General features: G+C 37.5%; 1 protein-coding gene across 3 annotated transcripts in view; it reads right to left on the bottom strand.

Moving 5' to 3' along the window:
• FZD3 (frizzled class receptor 3) overlaps positions 1-22613 on the bottom strand; it is a 97884-nt gene that overhangs the window by 54555 nt on the left and 20716 nt on the right. For all 3 annotated transcript variants that reach the window (XM_024995500.2, NM_001192964.3, XM_059888971.1), the window contains exon 3: positions 10648-10844. In XM_024995500.2, coding sequence (XP_024851268.1) covers positions 10648-10844 — 197 coding nt within the window. The remainder of the gene's footprint in view (positions 1-10647; positions 10845-22613) is intronic.

Genomic DNA, 22613 nt, shown 5'->3' on the forward strand with positions numbered 1-22613 from the left:
AATTACTTTAAATGTAAATGGATTAAATTCTCCAACCAAAAGACACAGACTAGCTGAATGGATACAAAAGCAAGACCCATATATATGCTGTCTACAAGACACCCACTTCAGACCTAAAGACACATATAGACTGAAAGTGAGAGGATGGAAAAATATATTGCATGAAAATGGGAAGCAAAAGAAAGCTGGAGTAGCAATCCTCATATCAAAGTAGATCTTAAAATAAAATTACAAGAAATAAGGAAGGACACTACATAATGATCAAGGGATCAGTCCAAGAGGAAGATATAACAATTATAAATATCTATGCACCCAAAATAGGAGCACCTCAATACATAAGACAAACACTAACAGACATAAAAGGAGAAACTGACAGTAACACAAGAATAGTAGGAGACTTTAACTCCGCACTCACACCAATGGACAGATCATCAAAGCAGAAAATTAATAAGGAAACACAAGTCTTAAATGAAACATTAGATGAGATGGACCTCATTGATATCTTCAGGACATTCCATCCAAATGCAGAAGAATACACCTTCTTCTCAAGTGCACATGGAACATTCTCCAGGCTAGACCACATCTTAGGTCACAAATCAAACCTCAGTAAATTTAAGAAAATTGAAATCGTATCAAGTATCTTCTCCGACCACAATGCTATGAGACTAGGTATCAATTACAAGAAAAAAACTGTAAGAAACACAAACACATGGAGATTAAACAACATGTTTCTATATAACCAACAGGTTACTGAAGAAGTTAAAAGGGAAATTAAAAAATTCCTAGAAACAAATGACAATGAAAACACAACAACTCAAAACCTATGGGATGCAGCAAAAGCAGCTCTAAGAGGGAAGTTTATGACAATACAACCTTACCTCAAGAAACAAGAAAAACATCGAATAGACAACCTAACTTTACACCTTAAACATAACTGAAGAAAAAAAGAACAAAAACCCCCAAAATTAGTAGAAGGAAAGAAATAATAAAGATCTGAGCAGAAATAAATGAAAAAGAAATGAAAGAAACAATAGTAAAGATTAATAAAACTAAAAGCTGGTTCTTTGAGAAGATAAAATTGACAAACCTTTAGCCAGTCATCAAGAAAGAAAGAGAGAAGAATCAAATCAACAAAATTAGAAATGAAAAGGAGACGTTAAAACAGACAATGCAGAAATACAAATAGTTATGAGACTATTATGAACAATTATATGGTAATAAAATGGATAACCTGGAAGAAATTGACAGATTCTTAGAAAAGTTCAATCTTCCAAGACTGAACCAGGAAGAAATAGAAGTTAAGAACAACCCAATTGCAAGCACTTAAATTGAAGTTGTGATCAAAAATCTCCCAAAAAACAAAAGCCCAGGACCATATGTTTTCAAAGGAGAATTCTATCAATCATTTCAGTTCAGTTCAGCTCAGTCACTCAGTCGTGTCCAACTCTTTGTGACCCCATGAATAGCAGCATGCCAGGTTTCCCTGTCCATCACCAACTCCTGGAGTTTACCCAAACTCATGTCCATCGAGTCAGTGATGCCATCCAGCCTCAGTCATCCCGTTCTCCTCCTGCCCCTAATCCCTCGCACCATCAGTGTCTCCAATGAGTCAACTCTTTGCATGAGGTGGCCAAAGTATTGGAGTTTCTCCTTCAGCATCAGTCCTTCCAATGAACACCCAGGACTGATCTCCTTTAGGATGGACTGGTTGGATCTCCTTGCAGTCCAAGGGACTCTCAAGAGTCTTCTCCAACACCACAGTTCAAAAGCATCAATTCTTCGGTGCTCAACTTTCTTCACAGGCCAACTCTCACATCCATACATGACCACTGGAAAAACCATAGCCTTGACTAGACAGACCTTTGTTGGCAAAGTAATGTCTCTGCTTTTCAATATGCTATCTAGGTTGGTTATAACTTTCCTTCCAAGGAGTGTCTTTTACTTTCCTGGCTGCAATCATCATCTGCAGTGATTCTGGAGCCCCAAAAAATAAAGTCTGTCACTGTTTCCCCATCTATTTTCCATGAAGTGATGGGACCAGATGCCATGATCTTAGTTTTCTGAATGTTGAGCTTTAAGCCAACTTTTTCACTCTCCTCTTTCACTTTCATCAAGAGGCTTTTTAGTTCCTCTTCACTTTCTGCCATAAGGGTGGTGTCATCTGCATATCTGAAGTTATTGATATTTCTCCCGGCAATCTTGATTCCAGCTTGTGCTTCTTCCAGCCCAGCATTTCTCATGATGAACATCTAATGCCTATGCTTCTAAAATTCTTTCAATAAATTGCAGAGGAAGGAACACTTCCAAACTCATTCTACAAGGCCACCATCAACCTGATACCAAAATCAGACAAAGACAACACAAAAAAAGAAAACTACAGTCCAATCTCACTGATGAACATAGATGCAAAAATCCTCAACAAAATTTTAACTAACAGAATTCAGCAACACATCAAAAAGCTCATACACTATGATCAAGCTAGGTTTATACCAGGAATGCAAGGATTCTTCAATATATGCAAATCAATCAATGTGATACACCATATTAACAAATTGAAAAAAAGATCATATCATCTCAATGGATGCAGAAAAAGCCTTTGACAAAATTTAGCACCCATTTATGATTAAAACTCTTCAAAAAATGGGCACAGAAGGAACCTTCCTCAACATAGCAAAGGGCATATATGATAAGCCTACAGCTAACATTATTCTCAATGGTGAAAATCTGAAAGCATTCCCCCTAAGATCAGGAACAAGATAAGGGTGTCCACTTTCACCACTATTATTCAACATAGTTCTAGAAGTCCTAGCTAGCTGCAGCAATCAGAGAAGAAAACGAAATAAAAGGAATTCAGATCAGAAAAGAAGAAGTAAAGCTCACACTGTTTGCCGATGACATGATACTGTACATAGAAAACCCTAAAGACAGTATCAGAAAATGACTAGAGCTAATCAGTGAATTTAGCAAAGTTGCAGGATATAAAATCAAAACACAGAAATCACTTGCATTTCTATATACTAACAATGAAAAATCATAAAGAGAAATTAAGGAATCAATCCCATTCACCAATGCAACAAAAAAATTAAATATCTAGGAATAAATTTACCTAAGGAGACAAAAGAACTGTACACAGAAAACTATAAGACACTGATGAAAAAAATCAAAGATGACACACAGAGAGAGATATTCCATGTTTCTGGGTAGGAAGAATCAAAATTGTGAAAATGACTGTACTACCAAATGCAATCTACAGATTCAACACAATCCCTATCAAATTACCAATGGCATTTTTCACAGAACTAGAACAAAAAATTTCACAATTCATATGAAAACACAAAAGATCCCCAATAGCCAAAGCAGTCTTGAGAAAGAATGGAGTTGGAGGAATCAACCTTCCTGACTTCAGATTATAATACAAAGCTACAGTCATCAAGATAGTATGGTACTGGCACAAAAACAGAAATATAGACCGATGGAACAAGATAGAAAGCCCAGAAATAAATCCATGCACCTATGGGTACCTTATTTTTGACAAAAGAGGCAAGAATTTACAGTGGGGAAAAGACAGGCTCTTCAATAAATGGTGCTGGGAAAACTGGATAGCTACATGTAAAAGAATGAAATTAGAACACTTTCTAACACCATACACACAGATAAACTCCAAAAGGATTAAAGACCTAAATGTAAGACCAGAAACTATAAAATTCTTAGAGGAAAACATAGGCAGAACACTCGATGACATAAATCAAAGCAAGATCCTCTATGACCCACCTCCTCGAGTAATGGAAATAAAAACAAAAGTAAACAAGTCGGACCTGATGAAACGTGAAAGCTTTTGCACAGCAAAGGAAACAATAAGCAAGGTGAAAAGACAGGCTTTAGAATGGCAGAAAATAATAGCAAATGAAACAGCTGACAAAGGATTCATTTCCAAAATATACAAGCAGGTCATACAACTCAATGCCAGAAAAACAAACAACCCAACCAAAAAGTGGGAAAAAGACCTAAACAGACATTTCTCCAAAGACATACAGATGGCAAACACCTGAAAAGATGCTCAACATTGCTCATTATTAGAGAAATGCAAATCCAAACTACAATGAGATATCACCTCACACCGGTAAGAATGGCCATCATCAAAAAATCTACAAACAACAAATGCTGGAGAGGGTGTGGAGGAAAGGGAACGCTCTTTCACTGTTAGTGGGAATGTAAATTGATACAGCCACTACAGAAGATGGTATGGAGATTCCTTAAAAAACTAGGAATAAAACCACCATATGACCCAGGAGTCCCACTCCTAGGCATATACCCTGAGGAAGCCAAAGTTGAAAAAGACCCATGTATCCCATTGTTCTTTGAGGCACTATTTACAATAGCTAGAACATGGAAGCAACCTAGATGTCCATCAACAGATGACTAGATAAAGAAGATGTGGTACGTATACACAATGGAATATTACTCAGCCATCAAAAGAAAGGCATCTGAGTCAGCTCTGATGAGGTGGATGAACCTTGAACCTATTATACAGAGTGAAGTGAGTCAGAAAGAGAAAGATAAATACTGTATTCTAATGCATATATGTGGAATCTAGAAAAATAGTACTGAAGAATTTATTTATAGGGCAACAATGGAGAAACAGATAAACTTATGGACATGGGGCAAGGGTAGGAGAGGATGAGACATTCTTCACCACCTCAAATTCTATTATGCCTGTGTTAGGGCCCAAGAAATCTGCATTTTGACAATTTTCCAGACTTGAGAAAGTATCACAGGCACAGTACAGAAAAAACAGGGATGTGCTGCAGACATTCTCACATGATCAGAAGTACTGTTCTTATGAACTTCCTGCATTTTCAGTTTTCTTGGCAGCATCAGTTTCTAAGTCTTCAGACTCCCATCAACGAAATATTCAGTAGTTACATAGATCAAATAGTTTCCAAGAAACTGTCACTGATACTAAGTTTGCCAAATACCTGTATAAGCTTATACTGAAGCTGATTAATCTCAATAAACTATCACTGATATTAAGTTTGCCAAATACATGTATAACCTTATATTGAAGCTGATTAATACAAACCATTTTCTTTACAAGGCTTGGATTATAAAACCAAATGACAGAAACTTATTGCACAGAGGCATTTATTAGAACTCTGCAGTAAGCCAGGGCTTTAAAAGAAAAACACCTAAAAAACACTCTATCCTTGAGTCCAAAAGAAGGCACAAACTTGTAAACACAATACAAGATACAGCAGCATGACTTTATGAACCAATCAAAATTATGAAAGACTTCATGTCAATCCCTCAACACAGGATTTTTGAATCAGTATTTGCCAGTACTGGCAGTATGGCAATCAGTATTCTAACAAAAAATGCAAGTAAAGGCACAGAGGTTTCGCACAGGGTGTGTTTAGTATTGCTGGGGCATGAGGAGTGCATGAACTGTAAGCACAAGAGGTAAGCATTTTCAGAAATATGTGTGTGCATAAACACTGATATAAACATATGAATGGATATATTTGTACATCCAACTTCCAATTCACCATATACATACTCCTTACTTTTTAATCCTTCCAAAACCAAACTCTTGATTTCCACTCCTTAGTTTCTCCATTTTCATAAATGGTAATCCCATTCTAGTTGCTCAGGACGAAACCCTTGGGGTCCTCCTTGAAACTGCTTCTGTCATATCCACTTCACAACCTACCAGCACTTCCTGTCATTCGACTTCACAACGTATCTAGAATCTGACAACTTTCCATGTCCTCCACAGCATCCACCCAGTTTGAGCTATTAGTACCTCATCCTTGGATTTCTGGAGTGGCTTCTAGTTCATCTCCATTTGTACATAAGAACCAGAGTAATCCTTTAAAGACATGCCACCCCTGTGCTCTTGATCATGTCTCTTCTGCTCAAAATTTTCTAACTCACTCAGAATCAAATCCAAATTCCATAAAGGAGCTCTAAAGACATCCCCCCAACCCCAGTGCTTTCTGATCGTATTTCCTTCCCTTCTCCCTTACTCACATGGCTGTGGTAAGGGTGGTGTCCCTGCTGTTCTGTGAATATAACCAGCACGCTTCCACTTCAGAGCCTCTGCACTTGTTGCTCTGCTTCTTCTGCCTGGACTGATCTTCCCTAGATATCTGTATCATTTGTTCTCTCATTTCATTCACATCCCTTTTCCACTGTCTCCTTATTAAAAAGGACTTCCCTAATGTCTCCATACTGTATCACTATCACCTAGCTCTATTCTTTCTTATTGGCATTCACTGCTATCTGACATTATCTATTTATTTATATCCTACCAGGAAAACCATCACTAGAACTGCAGCTCCATAAGAACAGACCACATTTTGTTCACTACTCATCTTTACTATCTGGAATAGTGTCTAGCACATGGAAGACATTCAATTAATATTTGGTGAATGGATGACTGTTCACTAAATTATTTGCTGAATTGATGACTGTTGACTAAATATATTCATATAGCCCTTACCCAAGTTAACAGCTTCCCTGGTGGCTCAACTGGTTAAGAACCTGCCTGCTAATGCAGGAGACGCAAGAGACGTGGGTTTGATCCTGGGGTCGGAAAGATCCACTGGAGAAGGAAATGGTAACCCACTCCAATATTCTTGCCTGGAAAATTCCATGGACAGAGGAGCCTGGTGGGCTATATATATAGTTCATGGGGTCTCAATGAGTTGTACATGACTAAGTGCTCACCACACATACAAGTTAATTAGAAGGATGACTAGAAGGAGTATGGAAGACATTTGAGCTGTACAATATTGAGAGCAGAGACAGCTGATGAACCATAACTAAAACCAGATAAGGCAGTGAGAATGAGACAGCTATGAAATTAGTTAAATAAAAGCAACAGAATCTACAACTGACTGCATGTGGGAGCTTAGGTCGATGAAGGAGGAATATGCCTTCCAGGAATTTAAAAAAAAATGAGCAAGGAGTAAAACCAATTTTAGATATGTTGAAGTTGAGGTACTTGAGACAAATTCAGGTTAGGATATCCAATGGCTGCTTGTTACGCAGATTTGGAACTTACCAGAAAGATGCCAAGGCTATAGATTTGGATTTAGGAGTCATCAGCATGTGAGGAACAGTTAAAATCAGTGAGATGAAACTATCCACGGGAAGCATGTAGAATCAAAAAGAACAGAAACAGATTGCTAAGAAGCACCATGAAGAGGAAGATACAAGAAAGGAAACTGAGAACAACTGGTCTGAGATGTAGCAGACCACAACAGTTTGCACAAAATGCCAAAGTGATTTTCAGGAAAGGAGGACAGACTGAGGTTGAGGGGAGTAAGGGTCAAATATGGAATAAAGGTGAAATGAAACATAGGTTTGAAGTGAGTGACATGGATTTGGCATAAGTGCTGAGGAGAATGAACAGAATCTTTCCTGTTGACCACACTGGAAATTGACTAAAGACAAAGAGCAAATAGAGCGGCTATGGTTTAAAATGTCTATCAATAGGAGAATGGATATGCAAAATATGGTAATCTATACAACAGAAGACAAGAAAAAGGAAAGAACTATTAATGAACACAAAAACATTGAGTCTTGAAAACAGAGCAAGAAACAGCAATCTTAACTCAAGCAAAATAAGAGTTATACAATGTATGACTTTATTTGTATGAAGTTCTAGAATATACAAAGTAATTATCTAGGAAAGATGCTAAACAGTAGTTGCTTCCAGAGGATGGTACAGACATGGACTGACTAGCAAGGAACATGAGAGCACGAGGTAATGGTAATGATCCTGTTCTATATCCTTCTAAGGATTTGGCTTTCTAAGCTGCAGGTTTTTGTTAAAACTCAGGTGCTATCTTTAGATATGTGCATTTCCTTGTAAAGTTTTAAATAGAAAAAACACACAAAACTGTAGACAAATGTTTGGTGAAGGACCTGATAAAATATTTGTGAGGACAATAACTGCTGTCTCTAATTTATTTTGAAATACACTCAAAGAATAATGTAGATTAGTGGATCAGCAGAGGGATGGACAGATATGATAAAGCAAATATAATAAAACAATGATAGAATCTGGACTGCAGTGAAAAAAAAAAGGAGTTGCTATGGTTTAAATAATTAAATATGCAGCATAATTAATTTGTAAGAAATCAGTTGAATTGCTCCAGCTAGAAATCTAAACAAGTACAGTAGAAGGAATAAGTTGAAATTGTTAGCAAAAGTACTATTTTATATAATGGACAACAAAGCTTAACCTAAGTAAGAAAAGAAATGAGATCCGGAAGGGACTTATTAGGAAAGGTGGGGGAAAACCCCAAAACTTTGGGGTATCCAAGAAACTGAAGAACAAATACAATATGAACAAGGAAGGATATGAGAGATGTAGAAGAATGAAAGGTTATAATGAAAGATCAGTTTGTCAGAATTTAAGTAAGAATTCAGAGTTAGGCAATTTCAAGCAAAATAGTAAGGACATAAAACAGATTTAATACTATCAAAACAGAGATCATAATGACATTTCTATAAATGTACATAATCTGTTAAAAAAAAAAGACCACTAAACAATAGGAGCTAGACACAAAACATAAAATAGGATTCCTACTGAGGTAATTCCTAACTGTTGTTATAAATACCAAGAAATTTAGATTTCTAAAAGAAGAACTATAAATATTGTAGGGTTTTGGGGAGACAGTGGATGAATGGTTTGATGGGGCTAGATAAGAGAGTGTATCAAATAGGTGGAAAACAGCGTGGACAAATAAGAGAAAGCAAATTGTCAGTGAACTGACTATAAGTAACTAATACATGTTTTAAGTTTTTCCATCTATCAAATGACAGTAACAACATGGGCTTTTTACCTATCTCCAAGGGGTATTGATAAATAAAATTAATTTTAAACATGAAGGAGAAAAAAAGGGTTCTGTGCAGCACTGCCCATAATAGCAAACCCTTGGAAATAAGTTAAATGACTATCAGTAGAAGATGGCTCGGAGAAGGTGATGGCACCCCACTCCAGTACTTTTGCCTGGAAAATCCCATGGATGGAGGAGCCTGGTGGGCTGCAGTCCGTGGGGTCGCAGAGAGTCAGACACAACTGAGCGACTTCACTTTCACTTTTCACTTTCCTGCACTGGAGAAGGAAATGGCAACCCACTCCAGTGTTCTTGCCTGGAGAATCCCAGGGACGGGGAGCCTGGTGGGCTGCCGTCTACAGGTTCGCACAGAGTCAGACATGACTGACGCGCCTTAGCAGAAGATGGCTAAATAACTATAGATCATATTAACACAATTGGCCATTACACAGCAATTAAGAGGAATGAACCAGACTAACAAAGATAAACACAGATACAAACAGAGATACATAAACAACATTATATATTTATATACATATATGAAATGTAAAAAAGTATATAATGTTGCTTATGGATGTAATGTATGGTATATGTAATGTAATATGTAATGTACAGTAAGAATATAAAAACAAACATAAGAAGAATTAACAACAAATTCAACATAATGATTATCTCATCTCTGGGGAGAAAAAAAGGAAATGAAATCAAGATGGATACTAACGAAGGAATTTTCAACTCTACCTGTACTGTTTTATTTCTTTAAAAAAGAAATCTGGGGCACTCCCTGGTGGTCCAACGGTTAGGACTCAGTATTTTCACTGTCAGGGCCCCAGGTTCCATCCTTAGTTGGGGGAACTAGGATCCTGCAAGCCATATGGAACTTGGGTGTGGCCAAGAAAAAAAACCTGAAGCAAACACTGCAAAATACTATTGGACAAAGCTAGATAGTAAAAGTTCTATAGGTATTCATCTATGCTTTATCCTTGAAATATGTAAGAACACAAAAAGATACAACATTATAGTATAAAAAGTTCAGTATTACTACCATACATGTTATCACTAACAATTACGTTCTCTTACACAAATATATAAGACTGTCAGGTAAATATCCTCAAACCTTTAGGAAATGCTTACAATCTATATATTGGAAGTGATTTGAAAAGTATCTGACATTTTCTGGGTCTGAGTATGTTAATACATGACAGTAAAACAGAACCGAGGGACTTTCCTGGCAGTCCAGTGGTTAGGACTCCGTGCTTCCAGTGCAGACGGCATGGGTTCTATCTCTGATCAGGGAACTAAGATCCCACATGTTGCATGGTCAAAACAACAAAATTGAAAAAAAAACAAAGAAAGAAAAACAGAAATGACAGAACTACTATAGTCATTAACACCGAAATTATAAAGATATTCAAGTCCCATTAAATCACATTAAAGATATTTAATAATGAGGCAACAAATGATTATGTTCTCTATATCTTCTAATCTTTTATAAATAGCATTACTTTTATAATCAGAAAAAAAAAAACTGTAAGGGAAAGATACCAACAATCTATATCTTGATTATGTTTTTCTTAATTATTTAAAAATTTTCTTCATAGAAATGTTTTTCTTTTTCCACCTTTTTCATTCCATTCCAAATTCCTAAGGAAATGAACAGCTCTGAGGCATGAAACTTCTGTTCAAAATTATAAGTAATATACACACTTCAAGAAGTTCTTAAAAACTGACGAACTAGAAAACAATTTTAAATATGATGCAAAAGAAGCAAAGGGCCATGAAAAATCTATGATTTTCGCACCTACTGCATTCCATATCTTCAGGCCAAGGAACACCAAACATCTCCATGAGCTTCGAACACTCACTGTAAGCCCGCTGACAGAGCCTACGGCAGGGAAGTGTGACACGTCCGTATTCCATACAGATAGGAGCATAGAGTGCACAGAGAAATGGCCGGAAGTCCCGAGAGCAATCCAAATTCACCATAGGGTGGAATGGCTAGGAAAAAGTTCAAATCAAATCATTAGATGAAGAGTTGTATACAAGTTAAAGTTTCCTTCATATATAATATGGCAATATTCTTGCTTTTTCTGTTTTAGAAGACTTCTGAAGGCAATTAAAATTTTCTGAAGGGAAGCTTTTCTTTTTTTCAACAAAACCCTCTTCACCCAGAATCACCTAGAGATTCTGATATGGTTAAGTATGAGATGTATTGCAGAATCCATATGGATATTTTAATTATTACAGGTGATATTAATGAAAAGGCCTGGCTAAGAACGATAAATAACAATACAGTCCATTTTACAAAGAAAAATCCACAAAAGATACGTGTCAAATGCTCAGAAACCTAATTACTGCTTGGTAATGGGATTACAAGAGATTTCAATTTTCTTTTTCTTATGTACTTCAATTTCTGTATTTTTGTCAACTAACATATATCAATAGGAGAGGAGGGACAAAAAATGAAAGGAAAGGGTAGGAGAGGAAGTTCAGTTCAGTTGCTCAGCCGTGTCCGATTCTTTGCGACCCCATGAACCACAGCACGCCAGGCCTTCCTGTCCATCACCAACTCCCACATTTTACCCAAACTCACGTCCATTGAGTCGGTGATGCCATCTAACCATCTGTCCCCTTCTCCTCCTGCCTTCAATCCTTTCCAAGAGGAGAGGAAGAGTAGTCGTTATTATACACAGTAGTACATGTTTTGAGGTGGGAGGTAAAGGAGGAGATATCACTTTGGTCTCATATTTTCCTGATCTTTTCACATTAAAAGAAAATTTTAAAAACATACACGAGTTCTTTGAACTCTGAAATCATACGATATAAACACAGCTAACACTGTAAGCTGGTATTAAAGAAACAAAAAGAAAAAATAGTGGCCCCAAACATAAAACCATACTAAAATTATCATCATAACCACAGGAATAGATCAATTATCCCAAGAAATGTACATCTGGACTTCTGACTACCAAATATTTTTTTCACATGTTTATATAACCAGTTTCAGAGTCATTGCTGATTTTTAACTAATAACATATTCTCACCACAAGGCCTTTCCACTAAGACTCAATCAATTTATTTCTACATTGATATAAAACATTATCCAGAAGCCTTCTATACACAACGCAGTCACAAAACCAAGAGTCACTTAGAGAAACTGGTGTTAAAAGAAGTTAACTGTATAAGAGATGTGATAACTGATACATAACTGTATGTGATGATCACTTTATCACTTAATATCACGATCACTATATATAATATATATTAATATATAAATATAACACTATATATAATATTATATATACTATATATAATAAATATAACACATTTATATATAATAACATAAAACAAACTATATGCAATTAGCATTTCCAAGCAAGAAGAAATAATTTTAAATTAATAACTTTAAATTAAATCAATATTTCCATCAAGAACAACTTCAAAATATAGGAAAAGCTTTAAAGTATCTATTGAAGGCTACTAGAGAACTATTCGGAGAAGGCAGTGGCAACCCACTCCAGTACTCTTGCCTGGAAAATCCCATGGACGGAGGAGCCTGGTAGGCTGCAGTCCATGGGGTCACTAAGAGTCGGACACGACTGAGTGACTTCACTTTCACTTTTCACTTTCATGCATTGGAGAAGGAAATGGCAACCCACTTCAGTGTTCTTGCCTGGAGAATCCCAGGGACGGAGAGCCTGGTGGGCTGCCGTCTATGGGGTCGCACAGAGTCAGATACGACTGAAGCGACTTAGCAGCAGCAGCAGCAGAGAACTACTAAAGGAAAAGAACTAGACAGACCAGGAATCTGAGAGCAGGGAAGCATACAGAGGTGGCTTGATAAGTGCAGCCACTTCTCCAAGGAGGTATCTGTTGAACCTGGGTGTAAGGCAAGAGACTGAGAAGCAAGTTTTGCCCAGGCTGATGCTAGAGAACCAAGAAACCAGCAGGGCTCTGGTAGTCGTGCAAGACCATAGACAGTACATGTATATATATAACTGAATCACCTTGCTGTACCCCCTAAAACTAATACAACACTGTTAATCGATGATGCTCCAATATAAAATAAAAATTAGAAAAAAAAAAAAAAGACTACAGACAAAATTCAAAACAAAAGTGACAGATGGGTGAACAGGGAAGTTTCTAGGTTTGGGCCTGACACAGAGCTAATTTTCCCTTCAAGATATTTGAAAATTCTGGAGATGCACAGGGCAGGAGGTTAAAAAGCTAAGCATGAAGCCTCTGAAAAGCAGAGTGGAGATTTTGGCAGTGTCATCAGTATGAGGAAACATAAATTAGAGGCTCAAGTCCAACTAGGGGACATGAGCATAACTCACTCACAGCTGGAAGCTCCTCCCCTGAGTGACCACACTTCAGCAGTGGGGGCAAACGACAGGGAGGCAGATACCGATCAAAACTGAAACCCAGCCTCAACTCAGCTCAGTCCCAAGACTGTACACGAGAAATATGTTTGAGAAAACAAAAGATCAAGGATTCCAGAAAATTGGAATCGATCATAAGAAGGACCAAATGGAAATTCTCTAAGTGAAATACATAAATGATCAAATTAAAAGCTCATTAGATATATCAGAAGAAAGAAATGGGAAAATGGAAAACAAGGCAATAGAAAATATCCAAACCAGAAGCACACAGACCAAAAACTACTGAAAAATACAGAAAAAAGCATATTAGATGTGTAAAACACATGAAAACGTTTAGGATATACATAACTGGAACCTCAAAAGAGGGAAGAAAGAATAAACAGGCAATATATAACAAGATGAGGGTCAAGAATTTGTCAAAACTGATTAAAGACAATCCATAGATTCAAAGGAGAAGGCAATGGCACCCCACTCCAATACTCTTGCCTGGAAAATCCCATGGATGGAGGAGCCTGGTGGGCTGCAGTCCATGGGGTCGCTAAGAGTTGGACACAACTGAGCGACTCCACTTTCACTTTTCACTTTCATGCACTGGAGAAGGAAATGGCAACCCACTCTGGTGTTCTTGCCTGGAGAATTCCGGGGACAGGGGAGCCGGGTGGGCTGCCCTCTATGGGGTCACACAGAGTTGGACACGACTGAAGTGACTTAGCAGTAGCATAGATTCAAAAAGTTATGCAAATCCCCAGAAGAATACATACAAAAAATACACCTAAGCATATAGCATTTAAACTGTGGAAAACCAAAGAAAAATATCATAAAAATAACCAATGGGGAAAAAAAGACACCTTACCTTCAACAGAACAACTACTGCTGGACTTTGGAATACTAGAAAACAACAGAATGATTTATTTAAAGAGCTAAGAGAAAACAACTGCTCACCATAATACTATGGTCAACAGAAATACCCTTTAATAAGTGAAAGCAAAGTAAAGACATTTTCAGATAGACAAAAACAGAAAAATGACTGGCCCAAACCTACACTACAAGATAAAAGTAATCTAAGATGAAAATTCAAAATGAATCAAAATCCACAAAAGAGGTGAATATGTGGGAAAATAGAAATGAATATTCTCTGTAAAAATAAAAAATAATGCCTTAAAAGACATATAAAATACAAAATAATTATGTGTAATAATAAAATGATAAAGATAGGAGTCAGAGGAACACTAATGGGAGAGTGATCCAAGTTATTATTTGTATTAGAATACTGTAAGTCAAGAGTATATATCATAATTTCTGGGGTAAGCAATAAAAGAATGCACAAACTAACTAGGTAATAGAGAGAGAAATCGAATAATACAAAAGAAACAAGATAGGAGAGAGAAAAAGGCAAACAGTTTGGAAAAATTGAAATCAAATAATAAGGTGGTAGATATTAAGCCAAGTACATCACCAATTGCATTATATATAAATGAACTACCAACTACATAAGAGAGTAAGATTGCTGGACTAGGTATAAAAAAAATTTGCTGATAGGAATGTAAAACAAGGCAACCACTATGGAAAACAGTTTGGCAACTACTCAAGCAGTTAAACATAAAACTGCCACGTGATCCAGAATTCCACTCCTAGGAATATACCCCAAATAATTTTAAATCATGTCTAAGCAAAAATAATCCTGCTTATTTAACTTCTATGCAGAGTACATCATGTGAAATGCCAGACTGGACAAAACACAAGCCGGAATCAAGATTGCTGGGAGAAATATCAATAACCTCAGATGTGCAGGTGACACGACCCTTACGGCAGAAAGCAAAGAAGGACCAAAGAGCCTCTGCATGAAAAGTGAAAGAGGAGAGTGAAAAAGTGGGCTTACAACTCAACATTCAGAAAACTAAGATCACAGCATCCAGTCCCATCACTTCATGGCAAATAGACAGGAAAACAATGGAAACAGTGACAGACTATTTTGGGGGCCTCCAAAATCACTGCAGATGCTGACTGCATCCATGATATTAAAAGACACTTGCTCCTTGGAAGAAAAGTTATGGTCATCTTAGACGGCATATTAAAAAGCAGAGACATTACTTACCAACAAAGGTCCGTCTCATCAAAGCTGTAGTTTTTCCAGTAGTCATGTATGGATGTGAGAATTGAACTATAAAGAAAGCTGAGTGCCAAAGAATTGAGGCTTTTGAACTGTGGTGTTGAAGAAGACTCTTGAGAGTCCCTTCGACGGCAAGGAGATCAAACCACTCTATCATAAAGGAAATCAGTCCTGAATATTCATTGGAAGGACTGATGCTGAAGCTGAAACTCCAATACTGTGGCCAACTGATGGGAAAAACTGATTCACTGGGAAAGACCTTGATGCTGGGAAAGATTGAAGACGGGACGAGAAGGGGATGACAGAGGATGAGATGGTTGGATGGCATCACCGACTAAATGGACAGAAGTTTGAGCAACCTCTGGCAGTTGGTGATGGACAGGGAGGCCTGGCATGCTACAGTCCATGGGGTCGTAGAGAGTTGGACACGGCTGAGCAACTGACCTGAACTGAAGCAAAAATGTGCATATGAATGTTCATAACAGAGCAGTGTTATTCATAATAACCATAAAGAGCAAAATAAAGCAAAAGCAAGCAAAGGAAAGGAAATAACAAAGAAGAGAAGTCAATGACACTGAAATCAGAAAACCAGTTTTTTTTAAAAAATCACACAACCCAAGAGCTGGTTCTTTGAAAACTTTAGTACAATTGATAAGGTTCTAGTACAAATGATTTAAGACAGAGAAACACAACTTTACCAATATCAAGAATGAAAAAGAGGGTATCACTAGAGACCGTACTGACATTAAAAATATAATAAGGAAGGACTTCCCTAGTGGCCCAGTGGTTAAGAATCTGTCTGCCAATGCAGGGGACATGGGTTCAATCCCTGGTCCAGGAAATTCCCTCATACTTCAGAGTGACATGCCCATGTGTCACAACTACTGAAGCCCACACACTCTGCAGCCCAGGCTCTGCAACAAGAGAAGCCACCACAATGAAAAGCCTAAAACAAAGAGTAGCCCCCACACTCTGCAACTAGGGAAAGACTGCACACAGCAATGAAAACCCAGCACAACCAAAACTAACTTTCACTTTCCAATAAAAATGTTAAAAATACCTAAGTAATATTACAAACAACTCTATGCATATAAACCAGACAATTTAGATGAAGTAGACCAATTCCTCAGACTGCCAAAACTCACCCAAGATGAAACTGATAATATGAACAGTCCTGTAACGATTCAACAAATTGAATTTGTAGTTTAAAATCTCCTGAACAAAGATGTTCAGGCCTGATGCTTTCATTGGTAAAATCTAACAATTTTAAAGGGATACCAATTCTACACAATCTCTTCCAGAAAACAGCAGAGAACTAATCCAAACAAATTCTATGAAGTCCGGATTACTTAATATTCAGTTCAGTTTAGTTGCTCAGTCGTGTCCAACTCTTTGAGACCCCGTGGATTGCAGCAAGCCAGGTATCCCTGTCCATCAGCAACTCCCAGAGTTTACTCAAACTCATGTCTATTGAGTTGCTGATGCCATCCAACTGTCTCATCCTCTGTGGTCCCCATCTCCTCCTGCCCTCAACTTTTCCCAGCATCAGCGTCTTTTCCAATGAGTCAGTTTGCATCAGGTGGCTGAAGTACTGGAGTTTCAGCTTCAACATCAGTCCTTCCAATGAATATTCAGGACTGATTTCCTTTAGGATGGACTGGTTGGATCTCCTTGCAGTCCAAGGGATTCTCAAGAGTCTCCTCCAACACCACAGTTCAAAAGCATCAATTCTTTGGCGCTCAGCTTTCTTCATAGTCCAACTCTCACATCTATACATGACTACTGTAAAAACCATAGCTTTGACTAGACGGACTTTTGTTGGCAAAGTAATGTCTCTGCTTTTTAATATGCTGTCTAGATTGGTCATACTTTTCTTCCAAGGAGTAAGAGTCTTTTAATTTCATGGCCACAGTCACCATCTGCAGTGATTTTGGAGCCCCCCAAAATAAAGTCTGTCACTGTTTCCCCATCTTTTTGCCATGAAGTGATCACAGAGAGCAACTGAGCGGCTAACACTTTCCCTTTTCAGGGGGACTCAAGTCAATCCATAACAACACTGTTTACGGATTGGAGATTCAACATCTGATCTCTAGATTTAATAACATTTCTGTCAAAATCCAGTAACAATTTTAGTAGTTAAAGATAAGCTTATTCTAGATTTTATATGAAAAAAAAAAAGAAGTAGAATAAATGAAATAATTTTGGGAAAAAAAAGGGGGAAAATCATACTATCCAATTTTAACATTTACTGTATAGCTAGCAAAAATCAAGACACTGTGGTATTGGTGGTGAAATAGACACAAAGATCAACAGGACAGAATAGAGAACCCAAATATAAATCTACACAAGGACAGATAACTGATTTTTGAGGAAGAAGCAAAAGCAGTTCAAATGGTGCAAGGATAGACAGCCTTTCCAACAAATGGTGCTGAAGCTAGTGGATATTCACAGGCAAAAAAATGAAACTTACTTTATACAAATTAGACATAAAGCTATAGAACTTCAGAGACTTTGCAGACCCAATGAAGAGTTCTTATAAATGACACCAAAAACACAGTCCCTAAAAGGAAGAAAACTTGGTAAACTGGATTTTGTTAAAATTTAAGACTGCTATTCTCCTAGACTTTAAAAGCAAGTCTATAGACTTGCTGAAAAAGTAAGCTATAGACTAAACTATTTACAAACTACATTTCAAACAAAAGATTTGTATCTGGACTATATAAAGAACTCTCAAAGCTCAAAAGTAAAAAACAATTCAATTGAAAATAAACAATAGACATGAACAGACATTTTATCAAAGAATATATATGAATGGCACATGAAAAGATGTTCAATATTATTAGCCATAAGGGAAAGGCAAATTAAAATCATGTAAGATATCACATCATATGAGAAAAGCTGAATGAAAAACAGTGAAAATACCAAATGGTGGTAAGAATGCTGAGAACATATGTCTCTCATACACTGCTGGTAGAATGTAAAATGATAGAACTTCTATGGAAAATAGTTGAGTAGTTTCTTAAAAATTCAAATACATGCTTATCCTGCAACCCAGCAATCACACTCCTGGGCATTTATTTACATGAAAGGAAAATTTACGTCTGCACAGAAACCTGTACATGAATGTTCAGAGCAGCTTTACTTGCAATAGCAAAAAGCTGGAAACAACTCAGTATCCTTCAGTGGACGATTAAACAAACTGCAGAACATCTCTGTAACGGAATACTTCTCAGCAATTAAAAACAGTCACTACTGGTACATGAAGCAACTTGGATGGGTCTCAAGGTATTATGCTAAACGAAAAAAGTCAATCTCAAAAGATTATACACTGTATGAATCTATTTATATAACATTCTTGACAAAATTATAGGGACAGAGAACAAATTAGTGGTTGCCTGGGAACAGGAAAGAGTGGTAGGGAGAAAGGAAGCACAAGAAAGATGTGGTGATAAAAACAGTTCTGTATCATTTTGGGGTTTTGTTTTCTTTTTGCCACGCTGGGGGTCTTGTGGGATCTCAGTTCCCCAACCAGGGATCTGAACTCGTGCCCCCTGCAGTGGAAGCACAGAATCCTAACCACTGGACTGCCAGGGAATTTCCACAGTATCTTAACCAAAGTGATGGCTCCATGAACTTATACATGTGATACAAATGCAAAGACAATAAAAATACATGGACATGTGCATATACAGACACAAAAATGAGTACATGTAAAAACGGGTGAAATATGATAACGGGCTAAAGAGTATACCTATGATAACTTTCCTTTTTTTTTTTTTAGATCACCTGTGCCTTTAAAACTTTTTATTTATTTATTTGGCTGTGCTGGGTCTTCACTGCTGAGTGCAGGCTTTCTCTAGCTGCAGTGAGTGGGGGCTACTCTCTAGTTGCAGTGTGCGGGCTTCTCATTGCAGCGGCTTCTCTTGTTGCAGAACACAGACTCTAGGGAATAGAGGCTTCAGTAGTTGTGGTACCTGGGCTCAGCTGTCCCGAAGCATGTGGGATCTTCCTGGATCAGGGATCAAACTGGTGTCCCCTGCACTGGCAGGAGGATTCTTAACCACTTGACCACTAGGGAAGTCCAATGTCCCAGTTTTGACACTAATAGCTACATAAGATAGCAAGACCCCAGGTAAAACTAGCTACAGTATACAGAATCTCTACACTACTTTAACTTCCTGTGAGTCTATAATTACTTTAAAGTTTAGGGCTTCCCTGGTGGTCCAGTGGTTAAGAATCCACCTTGCAATGCAAGGGACACCAGTGCAATCCCTGGTCTGGGAAGATCCCACATGCCACAGGGCAACAGAGCCAGTGGGCCACAACTAATGAGCCTGGGCTCTGGAGCCTGCAAGTTGCAACTATTAAGCCCACGTTCCATGACTACTGAAGCCCATGCACTTCAGAGCCTTTGCCCTGAAACAAGAGAAGCCACTGCAATGGAGAAGCTCTTAAACCGCAACTAGACAAAGCCTGTGCACCACAACGAAAACCCAGTGCAACCAAAAAAAAAAAAAAAACAAACTCAAAGCTTAAAAATGCATTATATTCACATGCCAATGTATGTATAGACATACATACAAGCATATGTATGCCTGAAGTTAAGTCTCACACTTGCTTAGTCCTCAACTATACAATATCAATCTGATACCATGCTAGTAAAACCTCCATTTGTGAGCCCCATCATGAATTATAAAATTGACCTGAGTCACTATTTTGTGCTATTGCACTGAGTATAAAGCTTTAAGTGTATGCTTCTGTCACTTACTAGCTATAAGTATCTTGTGCTGTGTCTCAGCTAGCATTGATGGACACTCACTACAGGCTGGGCAGTGCTGTAAGTGCTTCACACACCTAACTTAATCTTCTCAACAATCCCATAAGGTAGGTACTATAGTTGGTCACACCATTTTATAATAAATGTGAAGAAAATAAGACACAGAAAGTTAAGTAGCTCGCCAAAGATCACATAGCTACAAAGATAGTCCCAAGAGTTAAACCCTGGCATTTTTATCCAGAGTCCTTGAGCTTATTAACCAGTTTGTTCTCTGTAACCTCTCTAAATTTCAGTTTTTCCTCTATAAAATGGTGTTAATACATATAGGTGTATTAAGGAGATCAAAGCAGTCCAATCAATCCTAAAGGGAATCAACCCTGAATATTCACTGCAAATACTGATGCTGAAGCTGAAGCTCCAATACTCTGGCCACCTGATGTGAACAGCCGACTCACTGGAAAAGACCCTGATGCTGGGAAAGACTGAGGGTAGGAGGAGAAGGAGGTAACAGAGGATGAGATGGGTGGATGGCATCACAGACTCAATGGAGATGAGTCTGAGCAAATTCTGGGAGATGGTGAAGGACAGGGAAGCCTGGCGTGCTGCAGTACATGGGGTTGCAAAGAGTCGGACACAACTTACCAACCGAACAACAACAACATATACAAATAAGAATATATAAAATAGGATACAGCACCTAGTAAATGACAGCTTAAAAAGAGATTAGGATGGGCACGAGGAACCCTGCTCAATTCCCTGTGCTCAACTACCAAGTGAAAAAGTCAACTGTCAACTGGAATGGTGTTTTTAAAACACAAAATAAAACATGCATCAATCTCTTAATCATGATTCTGGGTAAAAGAAACCAGACATAAAAAAGTAGATACTATACGTACATTCATATAAAACTCTAGAAAATGAACACTAATCCACAGGGACAGAAAGCAGATCAATGGTTGCTTCAGCAGGGAGTCAACTCAGAGGGGTGGACTACAAAGGGCACAAGGAAGCTTTTGTAGTAGAGCAGTGTCAGTCACTCAGCCGTGTCGGACTCTTTGCGACCCACGGACTGTGGCCTGCCAGGCTCCTCTGTCCACGGGATTCTCTAGGCAAGAATACTGGTGGATTGCCATTCCCTTCTCCAGAGGATCTTCCCAATCCAGGGATCGAACCTGGTCTCCTGCATTGCAGGCAGATTCTTTACTGTCTGAGCCACAGGGAAGATCCCTAGGAAGCTTTTGAGGTGATGGAAATGTACGACATCTTGATAGTGATGATAGTTTCACAGGTATATACTTCTGTCAAAACTCAAGCTGAACACTGTTAAATGGGTACAGTTAACTGTATACAAATCACACCTCAATAGAGCTATGTAAAAACAAAAAACATTAATATTTTTCAAATAATCAAGCTGCCCTGATTATAACTCTAACAATTTTTAACTTCAGCAAAGTAAAAATTAAAATAGTTAGCCAGCATACTGCCAAGTTGAGAATATATATAAGGAACACAGACTATCAAAGCTCTATAAAAGGAGGAAAAAAGAATCTTCAGCTGATAAAGTTTTTAGAAGATTCTTACTGAGTACTCCCCTAAGCAGCAGCACTTTTATTCACTAAATTAAGACCAGGGTATATGAAGTTTACAAACTCAAAAATAACTTTCTAATATTAAATTTCTGGTTTCTTCAACAAAGGTGCAAGACAGGGAACCTTCTATTTTTGTTCAAATTCAAATCAACCAAGCCTTTGTGCTCCTATTCTCTTTCTTCTTTGAAATTTCCATTCCTGTTACCATAGGAACCTGCTAGCTGACAAGCCTTCAAGCATAGCAACAGCCCAAGCTTAGCAAGGAGTGTGAAAGGGGAACAGAGTCAAAGGCCAAAATTTGACTCGTGAGATTCAGAATTCCAATCTCTGTCACTCTACAAAGGGTCTGAGAACCACAGAAACTGTATCCTACTGGGTTTGGGAATATTATGACTAAATTTACTAAATGTGAAACCAAATGTGGAACGGCCTTGAAAATTCAAAAATGGTATTCATTCTATTTTAGATCCAAATTAGAGTAAGAAATTATTTTAAACAATTTTTTAGAATAATTTTAAGTGACGTAAAATAAGACCTTTGAAAACGTTTTTGTAAGAATAAAATTCTAAAGAGAAAAGGTCTAAAACTTTAAGAATTACTTTATATAGAATATATAAAAAATTCTATGTTTGTAAAATACCTTTAGTCCCATAGATTTGCTTTTCTTTTACAAATTTATTTTGTTAATGTCTTATGACAGCATATTAAATACTTTCCAATATTAGTTCAGTGAGCTAGTTTGCAGAAATATGACTTTATCACAGGAGTATATTTATCTTAAGTCAAAGGGGAGCTCCTGGAGCAGCCCATAAAATCTGACTTTTCTTCAGGAAGTACTTTTAACATTTCAAGTATCATGAATGGTTGTGAATTATAGTCTGACTCAAAAGATAAAACTTTACAAACCAA

Source organism: Bos taurus, chromosome 8 (assembly GCF_002263795.3).
Source record: "Bos taurus isolate L1 Dominette 01449 registration number 42190680 breed Hereford chromosome 8, ARS-UCD2.0, whole genome shotgun sequence".
NCBI lineage: Eukaryota > Metazoa > Chordata > Mammalia > Artiodactyla > Bovidae > Bos > Bos taurus.